General features: G+C 36.4%; 1 protein-coding gene and 1 pseudogene across 1 annotated transcript; one reads left to right on the forward strand and one right to left on the reverse strand.

The window, feature by feature from the left end:
* Positions 1-3,569: 3,569 nt before the first annotated feature.
* LOC118837578 lies at positions 3,570-4,724 on the forward strand (annotated as a pseudogene).
* An 822-nt stretch (positions 4,725-5,546) lies between these two features.
* C1H5orf22 (chromosome 1 C5orf22 homolog) lies at positions 5,547-24,937 on the reverse strand. Its single transcript, XM_036741474.1, has 9 exons — positions 24,686-24,937; positions 22,666-22,811; positions 19,760-19,909; positions 16,293-16,740; positions 14,648-14,710; positions 14,267-14,388; positions 9,312-9,378; positions 8,030-8,169; positions 5,547-6,909 (listed from the first exon to the last, which is right to left on the reverse strand). Exons 1-9 carry the CDS (start codon positions 24,764-24,766, stop codon positions 6,777-6,779), a joined length of 1,350 nt encoding a protein of 449 aa, XP_036597369.1. The 5' UTR covers positions 24,767-24,937; the 3' UTR covers positions 5,547-6,776.
* Between the last annotated feature and the right edge of the window lie 15 nt (positions 24,938-24,952).

The raw sequence follows: 24,952 nt of genomic DNA on the forward strand, positions 1-24,952 counted from the left end.
GGACCACCCCCTACAATTAAACGTACACTATCGGTGTGAGTTAAAGCCTTTGCAGAGAGCCTAAACATCCCAAATTACCGTAAGGGTACTAGAGAATCCCGGAGGAGAGATGAAATCCAACCTACCTGGCTTTCCAGGTGGATAGGACCTGGATAGTTTGTATTACATGTACATACCACAGAAAATGTAAACCAGGGAAGATTAGCGGGCAGGTAATAAAAGATATATGAAACTATAAATGCCTTCTATAAAGGAAATGTTATATACCTGAGGATATTAGTTAATTCTTTAAAGCATGGCTCTGTTTTTACACAACTCAAAGTTCAATGAAGTACTACCTAATTTGTATGGGGAGGGGTGGTTTCCTCTCTAAAATGCCAAAATGTTTATTTGAAAAGGGTATTAAATTGGTCTTAAATGCTACATCTTCTACTCTTTGAAGGGATTGCTCCTACAGAGAAAAATGACGTCAATCACTTTCTCATTTTAATAAATGAAAAAACATTTAATAAGCACTCGTGTGCTGAGTTTTGGGGATACAAAAAAAAAAAAGGCGAAGACAGTCCCTCCATCAAGGAACTTACAAGAAAGGAAGAGTGGCTGGGTGCTGGGCATTTTTTTTTTAAAAAAAGTAGAGCCAAAAGTGAGATTGACACACCCTTTCCCATACTCCTGGCAGGACTTAGGGTTCTAGAACTGGAAGGGTTGGGGAGGGAGAGATAGAGAAGGTGGTGCAGCTATGCCAGGTGAGAAGAGAGGCTAACCAAGTATGGCTAGCCCAACTGGTCTCAAAAACACCACTTACCATTAAGGACCACAGGTGCTTGTAATTCCCAGATATTTTTTAGAGCATCACCCAAGATAGTCCTTACTCTGACACTAGTGTTTTATATGGAAAAGAATTTTAAAAAATGAAATAAAAGATTCACTAAATCAATTCAAAACACTGAGGTTCCAAGAAAATTTATTAGTCCTATAGTTTAAGTTTTTAAAAACTCTATAACCATGCCTCCTTTGATACATAAAAATAATTTACTCAAATTTTCTTTTCTATAGATTTCCTATATACGATGCTTTTAAGAATTTTAAAAAATAACCAAACAGAAATAAATAAGATTTCCTCAATTTCCTCCACAGCCCTGGTTTTAAATGACAAAAAAGAACATTCCAAATTTCTTAGCACATGATGTATCAAAATAGAAAGCAAATCAGTTGTGTTTTCACACCAGAAAGTGAGTAGGACATGCTGTTATCTGCTTTGTGAAATCAATTCACACCAAACCAAGGAATACAGCTAGAGAATAAGATCGTTTGTAGTTTGGTGGATGGCACCATCTACTGAATTATAACAGTATTGTAATTCATCCTCAAAGTCATTTGATAGTTCCAAGAAAGGGTGCTTCTGATATATAAGGTCTTCTACCACATAGGAAAAATAAGTTTAAGGACTGTGATAAATGAAAAAATGTGAAAAACACCAATGCTATGAGTATTATTTAAAATTTACAGTGCTCTCAGGTTTTCAAAGTGCCACAGACAACATCTCATTTAATCTTCAAAATACCCATCAGTTAATTGTTTATAAATATTCATTACAAACCTGCTATGTGCCAGGTACTGAGCTAAGTTTTGGCTATACAAATACAAAAAGAACAAAAAAAACCCAGCCCTTACCCTCAAGGAGTTTACAATCTGATAAAGAAAACATACAAAAGAATGCTGAAACAGGGATTGGAGGTATTCTATGATCTGGAGCGTGGTGATAAGAGAGATCCCAAAATAGTGCAGCCACATGAAAAATGAGAAGTTTTCAGCTGAGTTCCTTCCTCAAATGGAAGTTTTGGAGTTCATGGCTCCACCCCTCAATGAGAAGGCTGAGGGTGGTGAAGACATTGAGTACCCGGGCTGATAAGATCTCATAAGATGAAGAGTTTCTCCCAATAACAAGTTTTCTGCAACATGATGGAGAAGTCAAAGAAGTACCACAGTAGTACATCCAGCTGATTTTTCAGATGAGGAAACTAAGGCTTAGAAAGGGTAAATGGTAGTAACTGTCGGAGGCAGTACTAGAACCCAGGTTTTCCAGATTTCAAGTTCAATGTGCTTTTAATGGGGAAAAAAACCAAAAAAACACACCCAACATTTATTAAGGAATACAATGTGCCAGGTACAGTAGTGGATACAACATAGAAAAAATAAGATTTTTGTCCTGAGCTTACATTGTAACAGAAGGTAACAAATATGAGGCAATGTTGGCCAGAGAAGGGTACTGTGGTCTAGGAAGTCATAAGGTGGTGAATTGAGTCATAGGGCAATTGACTAACACATTCCTTTTGAGGAACGAAAGGACAGTGTTGATTCAGTCACCATTCCTGGAATAAGAGGAAAGGAAGGGATGCGAGTGTTGGCAAGGCAGAAAAATGACAGGAATGAAATGTGGCCTTTATGTAACACTAGGCTGCATTTCATGACAGGACACTGTTTCTTAAATATCTGATGATTACTAAACCATGGTATGTCTGAGTGCTCAGTGACATTGATAGCATAATAGGTCAGAAGTTAAAACTTGATTCCCTCCCCTAATATTTATATTCAAAGGTGGCATACTATTTGTCAGAGCTCTCTATTAATTTGCAGTGGTAACATGTTCAAAATGAAAACCCAAAGGCCTTCTCAAAGAAAGGTAAAATTTCATTCAGACTATGGATAAAGCACTGGGTTTGGAATCAGGAAAACTCATCTTCCTAAGTTCAAATCCAGTTTTAGACACATAAGCTGTGTGACCCTGGGGCAAGTCATTTAACCCTATTTGCCTCAGTTTCCTCATCTTTAAAATGAGGTGAAGGAAATGGCAAATTACTCCAGTATCTTTGCCAAGAAAACTCCCAAAGGGGTCATGAAGTCGGACATGATTGAAACAACTTAACAACAAAGTTTAAATTAACAACTCTCTCTCACCATAACAGACAGCCAACTTGTAACTTGAGCTACGTAACCAACACCATTATGTGAGGGCATATTAAAGTGTCATGGGCTGGTTAGGCTTCTAGGGAGTTACCTTTTTGAGACTGATACATTAAAGAATGTTTGAAAATAGGAGGTTAGATATCTTTTAAAGTGGTAAGAACGAAGCTAAACCTAGAGCAACAGTATGGTACACATGACAATGGAAAGAGGGTTAGATCAGTCATCTAGGCTCAATTCTTGGCTTTGCTGGCTGTCTCCATGCCTTTGGGCAAATGACTTTTCTGGACATTGTTGTTCAGTTGTGTCCAACTCTTCATGACCTTATTTGTAGTTTTCTTGGCACAGATACTGGAGTAATTTGCCATTTCCTTCACCTCATTTTAAAGATGAGGAAACTGAGGCAAATAGGGTTAAATGACTTGCCTGGCTAGTGTCTGAGACTGGATTTGACCTCACGAAGATAGGTCTTAGGTGCAGTGTCAGCACTTTCCTAGGGTGCTGACTATTGGTGACTTCAGGACCTTCTCCCTGATCCCAACCTCCTTGATCCAAGCCCCATTGTCTGTACCTTAAGGGGTAAGAAGACTGCAAAGGTCACAGGGATGAAGCTAGAATCTTTGGCTTCAGAAAACAAAAGGTTAGCTGAAGAAATTGCAAGACTGGAATGAGAAAGAAAAAAAACAAGCCAAATGAGTCTGGTATCACTAGGAAAATTAAAATCACCTTTAGAAACAGATGTTCAGAAGTAACAGGCATATATGAACATTTTGGAGTCTTCTTCCACTATTCTTGACCAGAAATTAATCTCAATGAAGAAGTTCCTACAGCAGAACTAGAATTAGAAGCAATAAAGAGAAGCCCAGGTACAAAATATTATTGATATCCATAAGCATTCAATTGCCAACATTGAGAGAACACATGATGAAAGAAATTCATTCCAGCTAACCATCAAAAAACTAACCAGAGAACTGGAGACACAACCAAAGGACTTATGGGATGAAAAACAAAAATATGCTAGAAGCAAAGAAGCAACTGAAGTACAAACTGGCAGAATATTACAAACTTGATCAAAAATTAAAACTTAAATTTAAGAATTCAAAATTTAAACTCTTTGGAATAAGAATGTAGAGAATTCCAAAGGTTGTGACTTTGAACCTAAGTTTAATCCCGAGGCTGGTATGAATTATCCTGTCAAATACAGAATTCAAGTCTATTTATCACTTAAGGAGTGCTGAACCAAAATGAAGAAGAAGCAAAGTTCTACATTAAAAAAATAGGTTCAGAAGAGACCCGAGAACAAGGGAACATAATGGTAACAGAAATGAAGAATAGTATAAAAATGTTAAATGATGAAATCCAAAAACTGAAGGATCTTAAACAACAAAAAATTAAGGAAGAAAAACAGGAAAAAAAAACGTGCCATTGAACTAGAGTCCCTGGATAAATATAATCGTTTACTTGAAAGTGGAGTTAATGAGGGCCTCAGTGAAGTCATGAATGAACTGGATAACATTCAACAGCAATATCAGCTGCTGTTACAAATGACAACTGAAGACAAAAGGTAAGCAATAACTTACACCATCTCCTAGAAATGGTTGCTACCGATGTTCGATCTCTTGAAAAAAGCACCTTGGGGAACACTGTTAGGGTAGACAGAATGTGAAAGATTCACTGCTGAAGATTTCTTGGAAAATATTAAAGAAACTGTAGAAAAGTCCAAAAGAAAGCTATCTTTTCCAGGAAATGAAGACATGTGAATTACTGTACTTACAGACAAAGACTTCGTTTCTTAAGATGTGTCTGTGCCAAGACTTTTTTTTATTTTTAAAAAACAAGCATTCATATTTTTGTGTTTCCTGCCAATTGTCAGTGTGCATCAAGAGTGGGGAGTTAGAATTTTTGGTCTTTGCATTTGCAACTTGTATCTTCCAATCATTCCTGAATTTATTTTCTAAATGTTAACTTGCCAGTACATGATATTCATTCAACTTTTCCTATTCTTGATATACTAGGAGCTCTAAAAGACCAATGAAGGACAAAGCATATATTTATATTTACAATAAAAATGATTCAAATGAAAAACCATAAACTATGGCCTTCAGAAAATCAGTGGAAAGGCAAAAATAATCGTCAAGTTTTTCTTCCTTCACCTGATACCACATTCAATTTAAATTTTTGCATTATTTTCCACAAATATACCCACTGTGTGCACATAATTAAGCGCTACAAACATCAATGGGGTTTATGCCATTAAGAATCATATCCTTCTAAGGAACTTAAAACCTTTAGAAGGCTATTTTAAAAACTGCTCTTCCTCCAAATGAGCATGGTTCATATTACTAAAATATGTATGGATCTTCTTTAAAAATTAGACAAGCAATGTACTTAAGTACTGGTTCTTCTCATCAACTGCGAATCTGAATTTTCTTATGGCCTCTTTGAACTCATGATCGTTATACTCTCTTAGGATATTTATCCTTAATGTCTAGATTTGTGGTTTTTTCAGTTATTTTCAGTCATGTCTGACTCTTCATGACCCCATCTGGATTGGTAGTGTTTTTATTTTTTTTTTTTGACAAAGATACCCAGTTTGGTTTGCTATTTCCTTCTCCAGTTCATTTTATAGATCAGAAAACTGAGGCAAATAAGATCAAATGACTTGCCCAGGATCACATGCTAACAAGTGTCTGAGGCCAGATCTGAATTCAGAAAGATGAGTCTTACTGACTCCTGGCCCAGAACTCTATCCATTTTGCTACCTAGCTGCCCTAGTGTCTAAGTTAATAAATCTCAATGACTGCCTATGATTACATGAAAATTACAATGATTACATGAGGAGCTCTTTATCATTGTACTGAGTGGGTAACCTTAACTGGATCTGTGATAATAATCAAAGTTGTGCTTATAACATTCAAATACTCAATTTAGCCAATGGGGGAATTCCATTCAGGCATTTCCATTTATCCATCACTCCCCATCCTCCATCAACAAGGAACCCTGTATTATCCAATTTAAGATTCTGAAAGGGCCGGTTGATCTGTTTCAACAATGGAAAAACTGCAAGGATTTAAAGGATCTATTGAGAACTGTCATAGACACCAAGTATATAAACACTCATCTCTGCAGCAGCTTAATCAAGTTGTCCAGCCAAAGATCTCCAATCTGTGTAATCTTAGGCCTGCATGGCTTTAGCTAAAAACTCAAAAGAGATCTTGAGACCAAATTTGAGAGTATCCAACTTATGATCCTTAATGAGGGGTATCTTTCTAATGTCACATGGAAAGTATACTTGTTTTACTATAAGTTCATACGTAGCTGTGTATTTTGATTGCATATTCTCAGGGGTCCCTAAAAAATTGTTTTGGGGATTTGAAAATAGATGAGTTTTTCTGACTCCAGGCCTGGGAGTGTATCCACTGCACCACCTAAGTCCCCAGTAGTTAGTTACCTCATCTTTAAAATGAGGGACTTGGATTACATGACTTCTAAGGACCCATCTAGCTCTTAATCATGCAAGCAGGGTCCATTGTACTTTAGCTTACAGGTCTGAGAAACAGGACTGGTTTGGGAAGGGACACGGAGGACAGAGAGAGGATAGACAAAAAGATACGGTAATATAGTAACTCTACAAATTGGCATATTTGATATTCAATAACCTGGATAGATGGAGACTCAAGATTAGATCATTAGAAACAATTCCAATTAAAATTTCTAAGAAACCAAAATATTCATTTTAAGAAGTTGCATGGAAGAGTTAAGGAAAATTTGTTAATACATTTTTTTAGATGGAATAGAAATCTTTTTTCCTTTCAAGCCGGAGGTGAATTGGTTGAATACTCCAAGTGAATGTCTAGACTTCCATACAAAGTATGAAGCACATTAAGGACCTTTTCTTGAATAATATCAACTTGCTCAGGAGGACAATAGTCATCCAGACTTGACCTGTAACCAAAATTTGAATAAAATTACATAGTTGAAGAGGGATGAGGCTAACAAGTTTTACTATTTAAAACCAATGAACTTTACAGTGATGAAAGCCTGCCTGTGCTTTGTGATTACATTGTTAGAATTTTAAAAATAAATCAGTCCTTCCTGGAATTCACTAGAGAGGAGGGTAGATGTATTTTATCCTGAGACATGAGTACTTCTGTCAATTCTAACATATATGCTGCAGGTTTATGTTATTTAGAAAGCCAAAAAAAAGGATATTTAGAATAGTGATTTTAAAAGTCTGGTTCATGGGTTGAGTTTTAGATGAAAAGCTGGTGAAGTATATTAAGTTTCCCTAGAGCACAAAGGAAAAAAAAGCTAGGCAGAGGAAAACACAACTTGCTACTTAGTGACTGACTTGGTAGCTAAAAAAAAAAAAATCCATTGTTTAGCTCTAGACCAGGGCTGTCCAACCTTAGGTTTTTATTGAAACAATAGATGATTTGCCATTTTAGTGAGAGCTCTGCAATAGCTCAGCTTTGTTTACTAAAGCATTTAGGTAAATTTCTATGCTTGTAGGTGTGCCCCATTTTGGACAGCCCTACTCTAGACTAAAAGAGTAAGTGGAAAGAAAAGCACAAAAATCTCAACCAAAGCAGCCCCTCTATGACAATGATCTTCCTATACCTATCACAGCACTGACTGACCTTGCCTTAATGATAAACCCATGCCTCCCTCCTGCTGTAGACCACAAATGACAGAGGGCTGAGCAGCAAAGACTGAAATCAAGCAAAGGTTTTTGTTTTGCTTTTCTTTTTAGGGGGACAAAGAAGGAAATTACTTGGGCAGGTAGTTTGTTTGCAATGCTGAAAAACTTCTGACTAAAAAGTTTAAGAATCAGGGTGCCTAGAATGTTGCTATGCCTTAGCTCTGTTCACCCTCCATCATCACACAAAATTTGTTAGGTAATTAAACCAGTATGTATGTATGTGTATATAAATAGATAGAAGGATACAGATATAGATAGAAAGGAAGCAAAAGTCATTATAAGGAACATGGACATAGACAGTAGCAGGTAATAATCCTGTGAATTTAATCTTCAGGAAAAGAAAAAAATAACAGTGAGTCTTACCGGGCAATGGTCACAAGAGTAGGCTTTGGTAAGTTTTTAAGTAAATACTTTAGAGACTGTACAAGACACTCAATTTCTTGCTCAGTGCTGATATGGTGAGGAAGTTCAGAATAATCACAGGTCAGACCAGCCTGATGGACCTGACATTAAAAAAAAAGCCTTTATAAAGATAGCTTTTCAAATATTAAACCTTTTTTTCTTTAGCACTGTTATATTAAAACTTAAAAAATGGTTCACAAAACTAACCAACACATCAACTGAGTTTTAGAGCATATGCAATGTTCCATATTCTGAATTCCCCTATCTGCAAAGGAGAGAGGTAGGACTGTCTGCTTTCAAACAATTTTATATTCACTGAAGTCTTTGCATTGAGGGGACAGGAATTTTGTTAACAGCAGTACATTTTCATTTTTTATTATTTTATAATTTTATAATGAGGAAATTGAAGCAGAGATGAAGTGATTAGCCCAGGATCACACAGCTAGTAAAAAGTTTGAGACAGGATTTGAACCCAAGCCTACCTGACTCCAAGTCCTGAACTCTACTCACTACACCAAAAGACCTCAAACCTACCAAGTCCTACCAAAACATGTGAATATGAAGATAAAAAATAAACTCCTAAATCTTAAGAATGTTATATTAAAGGCTCAATCAAGCTGTTTGATTCTGTGTGCAATAATCTCTACTTTAAAGAGTAGAAGCTTTTATTAGCCCAAGTCTAGCCAATGACATCACATTTTGAGCTGTGATTCAAACCAGGTAGACCAACTGAAGTTTATTGGCAGGGGCAACAAGAAAGAGGAGGATAACTGTTTACCAATGACACTGCCTCTTTTTCTTATGTCATTGCTTAGAATACTGGCTTGTGAAAAAGGATGCCTACTAGTAGTCACCTCCTTTTTTCCTGCCATTATAGTGAAAAACTTTCTACAAACAAACAAAAATGTGGTATAGGCATCCCCAACACATTGGGAGGATATGCAAAGCTAAACGTATTATATTGCTATATCATATAAAAATTATGAACAACCCAAATATTGATTATGGAAAATTTTCTGATTAATGGAGTAGAATTAGAGATTTTTTTATTTCTCAATAATTTTTAATTCTTTTAAATTCATTTCTATCTCTCAATAATTTATCCATACTTCAAAGGCAGAGAAGCCAGTGAATCATTTGATAAAGAGGCAATCTCCCCTCTCCAGCTCCCTCTCCCTTCCCTCCCCACCAAGCAAATGCTTTATAAAAAGCTAATTTATGTTTCTCAATTGAAAGTATTTACCATCTCATAGTCTGGTGTTTCTGTCCGGTTTTTCAAACTCTGAACAAGTGGAATTAAGGACCCCATTCTGGGAAAAAAAAAAGCACACCCGACCCCCCCCAAAAAAAACCCATAAGTACACAACCACCATACATATCTTAATAAATCACAATAGGAAAAGACAAATTCTACTTACAATTTTAAATTAGGACCATTTTATAACATGCTGGTAGCATGAAGGAAAAAAAGCTGTTAATATCTTTTTATTATGTTTAAACTTAAGAAACTGTTCTCTATTTAATACCTTAAGACCACAGAATATATGGAAAGGTGAAGAATTATACTTCTCATCCTTTTAAGCTAACCTTCCATTGTACCTTTAAAAATGATTTTTATCCACAACAAATGTGATTAAAAGGAAAAATAAACACAGGTTTCCTAATATATTTTAAAATGACAATTTAAATTCAGTGAAATCCTAAAAAAATTCTCTCTCTAGAGGGACAGCCTTTTTTTTTTAACAAGAAAAATTCTCAAAAGGTAAAAAACCACAGTGAAAAACTTAATCATTTAATTTAATAAATCTATTTGATAATCCCTCCTAGCCTCTAAAAGGAAAATGGAGTATGGTAGTAACAGTGGTAAATACCCCACTCCTCTTCACTTTACTTCATCTAGAAACAATTCTAGCATTTGGGAATTTCATTACCAATACTTCAACTTCACATCCTGGATTTTTCTCTTCTTTATACCCTCAATTTCTGCATCCAAAATAACACTTTTAGAAAATTACAATATGTGGGATAAGAACTTACTATTTAAAAAAAACTGCTGGGAAAACTGGAAGATATTATGGCAGAAACTAGGCATAGACCAACATCTTAAAACACTATACCAAGATAAAGTCAAGATAGGTAAACGTTTTAGATATAAAGACTGATCCTATAAGCAAACTAGAAGAACAAAGAATAGTTTACCTGTCAGGTTTATGGAGAATGAAAGAATTTATAACCAAAAAAGAGATAAAGAACATTATGAAATTTTCGATTACATTAAATTGAAAAGGTTTTACACAAACAAAGCCAATGCAACCAAGATTAGGAGGGAAACAGAAAATTGGGAAAAAATTTTTATAGTCAGTGTCTCTGATAAAGGCCTCATTTCCAAAATATATAGAGAACTGAGTCTAGCTTATAAATATATAAGTCATTTCCCAATTAATAAATGGTCAAAGGATATGAATAGGCAGTTTTCAGAAAAAGAAATTAAAGCTATCTAGTCACATGAAAAAATGCTCTAAATCAGTATTGATTAGAGAAATGCAAATCAAAACAACCCTGAGGTATCACATCTCACCTATCCAATTGGCTAACATGACAAAACAGGAAAATGATAAATGCTGAAGATGTGGGAAAACTGGAACACTAATTCATTGTTCGTGGAGTTGTGAACTGATCCAACCATTCTAGAGGGCAATTTGGAACTATGCCCAAAGGGCTATAAAACTGCAAAACCCTTTGATCTACCACTTTTAGGTCTGTATCCCAAAAAGATCATAAAAACAGGAAAAGGACCCACATATACAAAAATATTTATAGCAGTTCTTTTTGTGGTGCCCAAGAATTGGAAATTGAGGGAATGTCTATCAATTGAGGAATGGCTGAAAAAGTTGTGGTATATGAATGTCATGGAATACTATTGTGCTATAAGAAATGATGAGCAGGCAAACATCAGAACAACTTGGAAAGACATATACTCTGATGCTGAGTGAAATGAGCAGAACCAGGAGAACACTGTACATAGTAACAGCCAAATTTTGCAATGACTGACTGATAGAATTAGTTCTTCTCAGTGATGAAAGGATCTAAGACAACTCCAAAAGACTCGCAATGGAAAATGCTATCCACATCCAGAGAAAGAACTCTGGAATCTGAATGCAGATAGAAGCATACTATTTGCTCTCCTTTTCTTTTGTTTTTTTTTTTTTGTTTTGTTTCTTCTTTCTCATGGTTCCTCCCATTAGTTCTAATTCTTCTTTACATCATGACTAATGACAAAATATTTAATATGAATGTATAAGTAGAGCCTATATCAGATTGCACATCTTGGGGAGAGAGGAGGAGAAGGGAGAAAATGTAAAATTCAAAATCTTATACATGTGAATGCTGAAAACTAAAAATAAATTAACTATAAAAACCTATCATCAAATAAATGAAGTTGTACATTAAAAAAGGAAAAAAAAAAAAGAAAATTTCAATATCTTTGCAGTTAGAATCTAAGTCCTTAAGAGGCCATTGCAGTCCAACCTATATCTGCAAAAGACAAGGGCTCACACAAGGAAAGGAACTGTTGCTTCTAAAGGCAGCTTATTCCATTTATGGATGTTTCTAAATAATGAAGTGTTTTCTTCCATCAGATCTAAATTTGCCTCTTTGCAATTTCTACCCCGTGGCTCTTACATCAGCTCTCTGGGGTCAAATCAAACAAACATAATCCCTTTTCAATGGCACAGCCTTTCAAATACTTGAAGACAGTTATTATAATCTCCTTTACTCCAGGCTAAACATCCCTAGTCTCTTCAATTGTATCCTCAAATCATGTAAACTCAAGGCCCTTCACTATCCTGGTTGCTCTCCTGAAAATTTTCCAGTTTATCAATGTTTTGATTACCTACAACATGGCATCCAGAATAATGTATTCCAAATGTGATGTGACCATGACAGAGTACAGAGTATAGAAAGTACACAGTACAGAGTAGAGAGAGTATGCTCGTTTGGAAAACTATATGGCAAAATGCTGTTCAACTGGCGGTTTCATTTATACCAACTTAATGGAAATTGATGTAGATTCCGCAGGATCATAGAATTTAGATCTAGAAAGGCCCTTAAAGGTCATTTAGTCCAATCTCCTAATTTTATAGCAGAGGAAAATGAAACCCAGGGAGGACAGCTGGCTTAACTAAGAGTGCCTGGATAATAATTAGCACAGCTCAATCTAACCAGGTTTTTTGATTTTAAATTCAGGGCTCTTTTCAGCTAGGCTATGCTGAAGGAAAGTCAGACTACTCCCCCATTCTCCAAACAATCGAGCAACTAAAGGCTTAGTAAATATAAACATGAGATCATCAGGTCTTAGACTTTTAATATGTAATAGAAATCATGTTTTAAAATTCAACAAGGAGAAGATATATCTTCTAATCCATTACACAATCTGTTACTGAATCTTTGAACCTCCTCTGTCCAAGAAAATGACAAGGAGTAAATGTCAAATTAACCCTAAAGTTCATTATGGTTCGTAAAGGAGCCCCGAGCCTAGGGATCCAGAACCTCTTCGTTTTCTTTTACTTCAGTCTGATGCCAAAGCAACTCTTCCGCCTATGTCCTGCATCTCATTTCCTCTTACCAACTTTTTTCTTTTATTCCTTCTCTTTCTCATTTACCAGCTTCTTCCCTGCTACCTACAAAATGTTTCAATTGCCCCTGCCTCTCCTTCAAGACACTGTCCTATCACTCTCTCCCCATTCGCAGCCAAACTTCTAGAAAAAGCCAGTTACACCTGCATCCATCCTCATCCTCACCTAATTATCTCTTGATCCCTTGTAATATGGCTCCAAATCCCATCAACAGACTAATACTCTTCTTTCCAAGATTACTGACAATCTCTTAACTACTATAAATGTTAACCTTTTTCTTGCTCCTCAACTTTCCTAACCTTTTCTCAGCTTTTGACACTGCTGACCACACTCTCTCTTTGACAGTTTCTTCTTCCTTGGCTTCCATAATTTTGCACTTTCTTATTTTTCTTCCTCTCTCTCTGAGCCTTTGATCACGCTTTTCCTCCAGCCCCATTAAGCGTGTGCACCTTCACTCCACCATCTTGGTGACCCATCAGGTCTCACTCAACCAGTTTTATGCAATGACTGTCAAATCTATATTGCCAGCCCTCCCGAACTAATTCTCCTCTAAATTTCTGACACAGAAGCTACAATGGCAACTGTCCCACCTATCCCCTTCTTTTGTCATTTTGGGTCACTGGGCATCCTTGGAGCTATGAATCATCTACGCCTCCTCTAATAGCTCCTTTGCCTAACTGGCAAGAGAGTCTGGAGAATATGCTACCCTGGGGACTGAGCAAAGACTCCCCTCTCCCCACTTTTAATCTTGGAAGCACTTGGGTATGCTTGTGTGTAAAGAGGATACATGCTGAGGTGACTATTATACGTTACATAAAAACTACATGAGAAAGGTTAAGAATCTAGATCTCAAACAAGTGAACTGTAAACAATATGTTGGGGGTCCCTTTATTTACTTCCACAAAATGTGAAAGAATATATTTCTCAGTTCACTGAGAACAGAGGATACATAATAAAGATGCTGATGATGACAGTAACAGAGCTACAAGTAAGTCATCAACATTTAACATGCGGTAATTTTTTTTATATTTTGAGTTTTCTTCTAAGGTGCTTAAAGAAAAATAATCAGTAGTTTTGTGATGCTAGCTTGAAATAGTGCTGATACGAACAGAGATGAAAATTTTCCCCTTACACGGATGACACACTTTAGAATGGCTCCTTTTTTAATCTATGAATTTTTTTTGAGGGAGGTAGGCAGGGGTTAAGTGACTTGCCCAAGGTCACACAGCTAGGAAGTGTGTCAAGTGTCTGAAGCCAAATTTGAACTCAGGTCCTCCTGACTCCAGGGGTGGTGCTTTATGAATTTAACAAGATGTTTGGGTGGGTGAGGACTTTGTCAGCACAGGACTGCTGGGGAGGCCCTGCTCTACATCTTTCAAAATGTAGTTCCCTCAGCAAGAAACAATTCCTTTTTCTAGTTGTAGAAAAATGCTACCTTTTACACAGTTATAACAACAAGTTTTATTTTGTTAAACCAGGCTAATGGTACATACAAGCAACATGAAAAAAAGTTCTCTAGAGGATGCCAGGAGCAAAAAAGAACCCCCCACACCTTGATTCTCACCCAGGATTTGAAGCCCATCTCTGTACTGTTTCTTCATCATCACCATCACACAAGTCTGCAAAAGCAGCTTCTAAATCTTCCAGCTGATGAACCCGACTTTCCACACAGTCTACCAAGCCCTCCTTTAAGAATGGAGTGTAACTGATTTCAGAATTCAAAGAAAATACCATTACAATGAAAATTTCAGTTCCACAAGAAAGGAAAGAAAGGGAAAGGATTTCTAAACTCTAAGTGAGAATGACTTGTTTAAATGAATAACAAAAGAATGTGGGCAGTCCCTAGGAAGTTGCCACTTTAATAAGCTGCCAGTCATTCACAACACAGGGTCTTAAAGAGGTTTTTTTTAAATCCATCCCCCTCCCCCAAATAAAACTAGCATACCTCTGTCAGGTCTGCATCTGGCTTTTTAAAACTGTATAGTTCTTGTAAGAGCTTGTATTCTTCCTGGAAGACAAAACAAGACCCCAGGGGGAAAAAAAGCTTAATAGTTTCAAAGATCATTTTAAAGTGTAAAACAGTTTAACAGAGTCTGTGTCTCTTAGAAAAACTCCTTGGATAACTCTTTAAAGGTTATTCTGGAAAAGTCAGATGAGAAGTGATGTTCAGATTTTCACACTGAATGGTCCTATCCTTTTCAGGGATTCTTCACAAATGATTATTATTGGAACAATGAATATAAATAAGTTATGTACAAATATTCCCTGAAGTCTATAGAGTAATAAAAGCCAGTATTACTCTGAAGCATATGAGAAAAATCACTTATTTTTAACTGTTCATAAATTTTACAATATAAATATTTTAAACAAGATACTTATTCATGATATAGAGATTTTCCATATACCAGGCCAAACTTCTGGGAGCATATAAGAAATCTTGGAAGAAAAAGCACCAGAGTATAGAATGTATTTCAGTCAGTGAGCTCCTATACATACAGGGATTGAAGTCTACTGCAGTTTTATACAAGACTTCAAGGGAGAAAAAGTCCTCCCAATACGTGCTCATGTGCAAGGCTGCTAGACCGCACCAATTACACAGCAGAGCGTATGTGGCACCATAATCCCACTTGGGAACATGGGCAGCAGAAAGGGCCTTAGAATACACGTCCAAGCATTCTCTACTATGACAGCTTTTTAAGGAGTTCTGATCGCTACTTAGTAATTTCTGATAGCTGCTGGTCATGGAGGCCATTGGCTCCAGGTGAATGATTCTCCACTTGAACACAACATACGTCTCGTTCCAGTAGAGAAATGGGGAGAGCTGTAGATAGAAAATTTTCTCCCTTTTGTAGTTCCAGAGGGCATGATACACTGTGCTCTACAGCAAGAAGGGGAAAATCAGGATGATGGATATTAGACAAACACTGAATATAGCCTACATTACAAAATCTTAGTGACCTTTAATGTTACATGAGAGTGCTCTGTCATCTAAATGACTCATAATTGCTTCCTATCTATATCCATGGTGTAAAGGCAGCAAAATGGAGATTTGATATTTGAGTATTTTTGGTTTCTGATGATCAAAGTTTTAGATTAAACTTCAATTCCCACCCCCCTACCCAATTTAAATTCTAAGTGAGATACGAACAATATGCAATCCTTTAAAAAACTTACTAAAATTTAATGGCTTCACTCACTTTAAGGGTAATACTTTTCCAATGTAGGTGCTTACAAATAAAAGTCTAGAGTAGCAGTTAAAAGTAAATAAGAGGCATGGAACATTAGCCCATTTGATTGGACAATGTCACTGTTATCATGATAATGTCATAAATGCAGTTATGCCTTGGATTCTTGCATCCTAATCTTAACCAGAACGCATTCTGCCTTGCTTCTGTGATGTGATAAAGCAGCCTAACAATCACATGCTTCTAGGTAGTTAGTTTCTCCTTGGGTTGGGTTAGTGACGGACAACGACACATGAACCTAAGAAGACATCTTTAGATTATGAGAAAGAGACTCTTTGAAAAATGCAAACCTACTTCCCACCCTATAGCCTGTATGTCTTTAGTCACCCACATTAGTATATTTACCTGAGAGAACATTTCTTTGAAGGGATTCTTGACTGAAAAAAAATCTAAGTCAATATCTAAAACAAAGGCATCTCCTTTCTTCACAATCTGGAGAATCTCCCTAGCACTGGCTCTAGTTTGGCAGTCCTGAGTTTCAAAATAGCTTGAAATTGCTGGCGCTGTGCAAGTTTGGGGAGCCAACTGTGACTCCTTTTCCATCCCTTCTGCTTTTTGGGTTGGACAAAGTCCTTCTGAAGAGGAAGAGTTTGTCAATGCAGTGCTTTGTGACTCTTCTGCAGCTAGCTTCAGCCTCTTAGCAGAAGGCACTGCTCCATTTTCCTCTTGACTGCTGACCAGTTGGGAAGGATTTACCAGAATTACGTCCAACTCTAAAGGCTTTGGATTCTCCAGCTGGTCTTCAGAGACATAAAGACCATCACTCAAGAAGTAATGATCTGTACTTGTAACCCTGAATCATGGGAAAACAATTTGCAAAAGTCAAAAATGGGAAAATATGCTAAAATTTCAGTGTGCATGGTAGGAACAGGAGACACCTAAAACATGATGGAAAAGCTAAATTTAGAGAAGAAATTTTCATAACTTATAAAGAAATACCTTATATAAAACCTAGAGTTTTCAAGTTTTTAAAAACTGAGAATGGATTTTTAAAAAATATTTACCTTTATAATACTTAAAATGGAAAGCTACCTTACTGAATCACATGAACATGAGTGGTAGGTGTGTTACCTTGGAAATATCACTATGTTCTTAAGTTTTTAAAAAACAAGACAAGCATCAACTAATCAGCATAACCAAATGCTTTCCTAGAACAACTCTTATTCGAGTAAAACATTACCTTTTATTTACTTTTCTCTTTGACAGGACTTTAAATTAGGTCCTTTAATGACCAGAATCTCCTTTTTCTATAGCATAGTTCATCAAATTAAAAAAAGTTAAATAAAAAAAGAACACAAATGGATAAAAATCTTTAAATTACTTGATGAGAAAACATACATAAAAGCATCCTTTACAGTCTAAATAGGAAGTAAAATTTCCACACTAACTGAAAACTGGACTAGCATATTCTTAAGTGTTCTAAAAGAGAATATTTTAAAATACAACGGTGCCACTCTCACTTAAAATTTGGAAAGGCAGCAGTGGAAAGAAGGCAGGAGTTAGAATGTGAATCTGGCCAGACAATTACTATCTGTGCAACCTGTGGATTAGATGAGATCTCAGGTTCTCTTCTACCTCTAACATTCTGTGTCTGTGTGAAATTCATTTTCTTCAATTTAGCCAAATTTCATTGACTATACTAAGTAGCACATATATTTTCTCTCCAAGGTCAACAAAGAATAGAACCTGCAAGATGAAAAACTTGGGCTAGGCAATCTCTGAGATGCCTTTTAGCTAGTAGATTTGGTGATTTTGTAAGAACAGCTAATACTATTTCCCCCCCAAAGCCTCTGCTGAACATCTAGCTTAACTGCTTACAGGAGCAGAAAATCATGTCAATACATCAAGGGCTTGTGATTTCATTAGTGTGATAATTCAATTTGAGGAAGCAGATCACAAGCTGTGTATAACATAAAGAATTAAGTGAACTGCCAGAGGTTCAGAAAAGTTAAGTGACTTGTCCATTATGCTCAAGATAGTAATTGTCAGTTCAGAGGTAGAATTCAAGCCTAGGGTCTGCCTGTTTCCAAGTCTTGCACTCTAGCAATAAAATCATATTTCATTTTTATTAAACCTGTTAGATATCAGGTCAGTCTCACATTTTACAATATTAGTTCTATAAGTTGTCCTACATATAACTTGAAAATAAATAATTTTTATTGTGTATATAAAAATACTTCCAGTACAATTTACATTTTGTGATATAAAAAGCAGTATTTTAATGGCTTAAAGTATTTTATCTAGTTGTAACACAGTCATTTAATAAACGTTTTGACACTCTAAAAGTATTATACTGGTAATATAAGATATAAGGCAAAATTTGTTGTACTGGTGTACACATGTAAACTAATTGTGTGTAACCCATGCTATGATAGATGTGATTTATTATGTACTTTAGACCTCTAAATTGTTTATAATTAATGAACTTGAAGGGCCACTTCAGCTCTAAATATGTGATCCTAGGATGAAAAATCTAATGGTACAGTGTTAGTAACTTATGAAAATGGCTGGAATAGTTAAATACAAGTGGAAAAAAATTACCTTCATTTAGTAAGTTGATCTGTGAGATAAGGACCTAATTTTACCTAAAACAGCATATTTAGCCACTTGATTGTTGATGACAAAATAGCATGCAAAATAGCATAGCAGAAAGGGAAAAACATCGACACATTCCTTTTTGTGTGTGTTCTTTTACAATAAAAAAGTTTTACACTGACTGAAAACTAGACTAGCATGTTCTTTTTTTTTTTTGAGAGTGGAAGGCAAGGCAATTGGGATTAAGTGACCTGCCCAAGGTCACACAGTTAGTAAATATGTTAAGTGTGTGAGGCCACATTTGAATTCAGGTCCTCCTGACTCCAGGGCTGGTGCTCTACTCACTGTGCCATCTAGCTGCCCCTAGACTAGCATACTCTTAAACGTTCTAAAAATGTTCTAAAAGAACTCTCACATAAAATTTGGAAAGGCAGCCTAGTACAGTGGAATCCTGAAAGCAAAAATTCACCAAAATTTACCCATTAAAATAAAAATCAGCAAACAGAAAACATTTAATACTGGCAGTGGTTTCAGAAAAGAATGATGAAATGGGAGTCACAAGACCTGGCTTCTAACATTTAATCCCTCTAAGCCTCAATTTCCTCATAGGTAAAATGGGATAATAATATTTTGTACTACCTCTCACAGTGTGAGAAAAAACTAGTTTTTAACTGAAAAGCACTAGATAAATGTGAGTTATCAGTGAGATGAAATGAGAAAACATTTGAAAGAGAAAATGAAATAAGAAAAAAAAGATCTATATTCTGTTACATACACTATAATAGATTTTGTATCATTTAATCGAATGCCTAAAGGAACACTGCTTGCCAAAGAATTAAACTGAATTAATGAAGTCACTCATCAGATGAAACAAGATTAGAATTCAGAGTTCTATTTTTAGAACAAAGTTTTATTTTAAAGATTTAAACTTCAACTTAAATTTAAGGGCAAAATATAAAAGTACTGTGTGCATGTGTGAAAGTACATTTGGGTGGCAAAGAGATACTGGATTTATAAGAGAAAATCTGGATTCAAATACCAGGTCTGACAATTACTAGCTGTTTGGCTCAGGGCAAGACAACTGTACCTATCTAACCCCTGGTATTCTCATCTGTGAAAGAAGATATTAGTTACATCACAGAACTGTTGAGAGGAGGGTACTCTCTAAGCTTTCCAAGGCTACAAAAACATGAGTAATAGCTCATTATCCTATTTAGTTATGACTAAAAGCCATATGAAGCATGCAACCCTTTTCATACCTACAGAAATGATGTTACCTGATAGTTGTAGTAGAGGTATCTTTGCCCACTAAAAAACAATGTCTGCCCTCCTTGATTTGCTGAGCCCATGATGGGTGGAGCCATATTACATGAGAAAAATGACCTGCGTAAACTACAGGCATAATCCAGTTCTCAATACTCAGTTCCCTAGAAAAGAAATCAAAGAAGAAACATTTAAGTTATAAAGTACAAAAATTTTCATTTAAATCTAGGAAGTACTCTTTACATAGTTGATATGCTAGAACTAGTTATGGAAACACATACTTTTATCAATATTTGCTTAGTTTACTTTAAAATTCCAAACTATGGAAAACTGCTACTGAAAAGAATGAAAATGAAAGAATTATGGTACTTCCCTAAAGATCGATACTCATCCAAAAAAAAGAGCATGGTGGTGGGAAACTGTAAGTGGTCTTTTGTAAAAGTAAAAAGAAAAGAAAATCTATAGTCACAGAAAAACGTTGAATAAAATTTCAGCAGAATGAAGCTGGACTTGTGTCAGAGACACAAGGATAATTCAACATTAGGAAAACAATCAACAATTATTTTAAAAACAGAGTGATGTGGCTCAGGGGATAAAGAGCAGGCATCAGATTCAGGAAGACCTGTATTCAAGTGCTATCTAACATAGTTTTAATGACCTTAGGAAAGTCACTTAATCTCTCAGTCACTGAGGCAATTCTCTAATGCTACAAGCACAAAGTAGGGACCTCTATGCACAGGTTGGGGTGGGGAAGAGAAGTGTGAAGGCAGCTGCCTCACCAGGAATTCAAAATACCAATGAAATCACAGGTCTAGACAAAAACAAAAACATCACAAACTACTTGATTCTATCGGTAGATGAAACAGAATACATATAGGGAAGAACCACATTTAAATGACTGATTGATTGAGTGTGTGAGTGAGTGTGTGTGTGTTTCTGACCAAAAGTTAGCATTATGTGCAATGGGGAAACACTAGAAGCTTCCCCAATAAATACAGGAGTAAAGGAAGAATGAGCCTTTCCCCACTGTTATATGATAATAATCCTACAAATGTCAGCCCTAACAGTAAGAGAAGAGAAAGAAACTAAAGGCATAGGCATAGGTGAAGAAGAGACAAAACAAATCCCTATTTGCAGACAACATGATGGTTTCCTTGGACAATCTTATAAAGCAAAGAAATGGAGACAACTAATAGCTTTGATAAAGGAGCAGAATACAAAATACATACATGAAAATAAACAGCATTTCTATACATCAACAACAAATAAAAGACATAATAATAATGTCAATTTGTGGTTTTCTAAGTAAATATGTGGCTGTAGAGATCTGTTTCTATTTGAGTTTGACCCCTGTGATATGAGATAATCAGGAAATACATGATCAGAAAAGGAAGTGAATGGATAAGTAGATGAAAGGAAGGATAACAGATCAGTCAGTGTTCTACTGGTACCACAGAAATATACAAAAACCTAGAAAGCCCAAAGCACACTTGATTAATTCTCCATGGGGGATCTTTGAAGACTATTGGCAAGAGGCAGATGATGAGATGGAATGGATTGATTCCAACTTGCAACAATATTTAAGCTCACATATGCACTGAGGTAATAAGGTACATTATTTATGATGAATAGTTTCATTCTTTTTCCTACAAACCTGTTGTGACATATTCTGTCATATTCTGAGGATGTTTTAAGGGAGATTTAGGTTTCAAGTGAAGAGTTATGGCCTTTGAGGCCTCTTCCAAATAAGATTCTCTAATTCAGAAAATAAGGATCAAAATTGAATTTACGTAAGAAAACTTCTCAAATTGTCCATGACCTATGACCTAGAGCTATACAATAGGGTATACACCCCAAACAAGTCAAAGAGAGGAAAAGCCGCAGCTGAATTATAATGCCCCCAAACCTTAAAACAAAGTGGATGCCCATGTCTTGGGGAGTGACTGAACAAATTGTGTTATGTTACTATAACAGAATATAATTTGATGTTGAAAAATGACAAACACGAGGAATTAGAAAAAACACAGAAAGGGTTACATGGACTATGGCAGAGTGAAAGAAATAGAATAATAATAAAAATAATAAATTGAATTATAACAGCAGCTTTAAGGTTTGCAAAGTATTTTATATACATTATGAAAACACTAAAAAGCAGTTGAAAAGATTGCTTTGCTTAAAAAAAAATTAAATAAGCACTTATTTTCTCTCTGTGTCCCTATTAAGAAAGCAAAAAGAAAAAAATAAATTTGTAACAAATGTGTATAGTCAAAGAAAACAAACATCCACAATGGCCATGTCCAAAATGTCTTATTCTGCATTTTAAGTCCATCAACTTTCTGTCAGGAAGTGGGTAGCATTGTTCAACCCTGGTTCTCTCGAATCTTGGTTTGTCATTTAATCAATCAGGAACTCTGCTAAATTGTAACGTTCAATCTCATTGAATTGAGCACTGATAACAAAACATCTCTTCATTCTCTCAGTAAAGCAGTGGGGTAAGCAGAAGTAGCATATAGCACATAATATCAGATATAGTCTTATATGTTTGGTTTTGCCTGCATGTGTTTCTTTTTAACAAAGGAGGCTTCATGGAAGATAGGGAGGAAACGCAGAGAGAAAATGAGGTATAAAAACAAAAGGCACAATAAATCTAAAACTAAAAAAGACTGTAACCACTTTTCAGCAAAACATAGTGCATTTCAAATAGCACAGAAAGTTATCTGTTCAAGCTTTTACTCCGCTCCTATGAGTTTTGTAATTCAAAGCAAAGAAAAAAAACGAAACCAAAAACATATGCTGTGGTCTGATTTGACTCAGGGCAAATTAAACTTACAGACAATTCTACTTTCTTAGTTATTGAATATCTATAGAAAAAACTAAATTTCAAATGCATAAGAAATGACTAATAATGAATATACATTACCCAAAGAGAGCTTCCTTGTCAAACACAGTATCTGCTGGCATATTGACCGGAATAAGGAGGTCAGGATGTGAATCAAAATGAACAAAGGTTATGTTACTGGCAGGAAGATGTTTTGAGCCAATAGCTCGGTATATAAAAGGCAAGACCTGTAAGAGATAAATTGAAGAATAAATGCACTGAATTGGCTTTGAGGGAAAAAACCCCATAAATATATATTACTGCAGACTTACAAAACTTTAACAGCACAAAGATAAATTTTAAACGGGAATGATACGGAATTACTTATCGTTGATGATATCCAAGTTGCTATTTCTAGTCAGTGCACTTTCATTCTAGTCGTGTCTCTAGCAACAACTACTTGTGTGATCTAAAAGGACTGCTTAACTTCTTTGGGACTTAAGTTTCCTCATTTTTAAAATAAAGGTGTTGAAATGGTTTATCTCTAAGGTCTTTCTTTAGCTCTAAAATTCTATGATTCTGTGTACAGAATGAAAGATCTTACGTTCTGACTCTTTCCTCCACTCCCCCTGGAACCCTCATTAACTAACTTCTCACAATTATCTCTCTAGGATATATAGATCCTAATGACTTAAGGGTAAGGCTTCCTAAAAATATTAGTTACAGATCTAGGGTGGTGACTGTCATCTGCTGCACAGGTAAAATCAAAAAAATTTATTATGTGAATTAGACTTTTAAAAGAATGAATGAATAATAGTTTTTGCAAGTTTAATAGCACAGTCCTACTCGTTGCTACACTCAACCTGAGATCAAGATCCAAATACAGAGCAGAGAGTCTGCCCTTTTTCTTTCAACTACTGGGAATGAAAAGGTGGTGCACAACAGGTGCCTCCACTTTCTCTTAATCCCTTATCATTCTATCCAAACTTACTCCAAAGTTACTAATGATCTCTTAGTTGCAAAATCCACTGGTCTTTTCTCAATCCTCATTCTCCCAGACCTCTCTTCAGTCTTGCACATCACTCTCCGACTTGAATCTTAATAAATGTTTGCTGATTGACTGGAATGACTGCTAAGAAGGATACATTCCTTCCTTTTGTACTAGACTAAGGTAAAGGGCCTCCTCTTGACACACGTTCATGGACTTCTGATATTGGGTCTCACTGTAAGGGAATAAACTGCAATTTTGACCTTGGCTACTTACTGGCATTACTCGGTCAATGTACCCCAGGACAATTCTGTAATAACCCCAACTATATTTTGTTTATTGTTTGCATGCTATCTCCCCCATTAGCACCTAGACTGTTTGGCCTGGCTTTGAATCTGAGCCCAATACCGGGTACACAGCAGACTTAATAAATGTTTGGTTCATTCTTGACTCTGATGAACGTTCTCTATTCATTATTCTATACCTAACTCCATTACTCTAACAAGGAATCCCTACAAATCTCAAATAAAGGTAATGTGAGTAGTCCTTTAAAACATTAATACCACAGAACAATCAATTAACAGTTCTTACTCAGGCATTGTGCTAAGCGCGGAGGATGATACAAAAAGACACAAAAGATAAGTTCTGCCCACAAGGAGCTTACATTCTAACGGAAGAGAACAACATGCAAAAAAATACATACACACACGGTATGTACAGGACAAATGGCAAATAAATGAGAGGGAAGGCTCTAGAATTAAGAGGGGTTGAGGAAGGCTTCCTGTACAAAGAGGGATCTTAGGTGGGACTTAAAGGAAGCCAGAGAAGAGGAGGAGCATTGCAGGCAAGGGGGGGGACGTCCAGAGAAATGCCCGGACCCGAGAGATGGAGAGTCCCGTTCACCGACCAGCCTGGGGTAGGGTCAGTGTTAGCAAGGGGATAAGCCTCTGGGGGAGTGGGGTAGAAGAAGCCTGAAGAGACAAGGAGGGGCCGGCTTTGAACGCCTAACACAACATCTGTATTTGATACAAATACAATAGGGAGCCCCTGGAGTTGATCGAGTCGGAGGAGTGACAAGGTCCGACCTTTGGCTCTTTCAGTCCTAGCCCCGACACCCGGGAGCCGAGCTTTTACCTCTTGGTGATCCTCCACTACCCACACGGGCAACTTGGGATAGAGCCGGAGCGGCGGCAGCTCGCCTGGGGAGTGAGTCATTTTTATCCGCGCTCAGAACGTCAAGGTCTCCAGAGTTCCGAGATGGAACCTCAGGCTTGCGAACGTTCCATCGGAGAAGGTGAAAGAAGAGCTACGGGGAGAAACTGAGGAAACAAAACGCTCCAAACCCTACAATCAGTAAAGATACAGTCAGCGGAAATACTAGCTTTCACCCGGATGTGGAGG

Source organism: Trichosurus vulpecula, chromosome 1, assembly GCF_011100635.1.
Source record: "Trichosurus vulpecula isolate mTriVul1 chromosome 1, mTriVul1.pri, whole genome shotgun sequence".
Taxonomy (NCBI): domain Eukaryota; kingdom Metazoa; phylum Chordata; class Mammalia; order Diprotodontia; family Phalangeridae; genus Trichosurus; species Trichosurus vulpecula.

Coding starts and splice junctions, on each gene's coding strand:
- C1H5orf22 (XM_036741474.1), bottom strand. CDS start 24,766: ATGACTCACTCCCCAGGCGAGCTGCCGCCGCTCCGGCTCTATCCCAAG. Junction 16,741..19,759: donor ACCTCTACTACAACTATCAG/GTAACATCATTT, acceptor CCCATGATTCAG/GGTTACAAGTACAGATCATT. Junction 14,711..16,292: donor TCAAAGAAATGTTCTCTCAG/GTAAATATACTA, acceptor TTTGTCTTCCAG/GAAGAATACAAGCTCTTACA.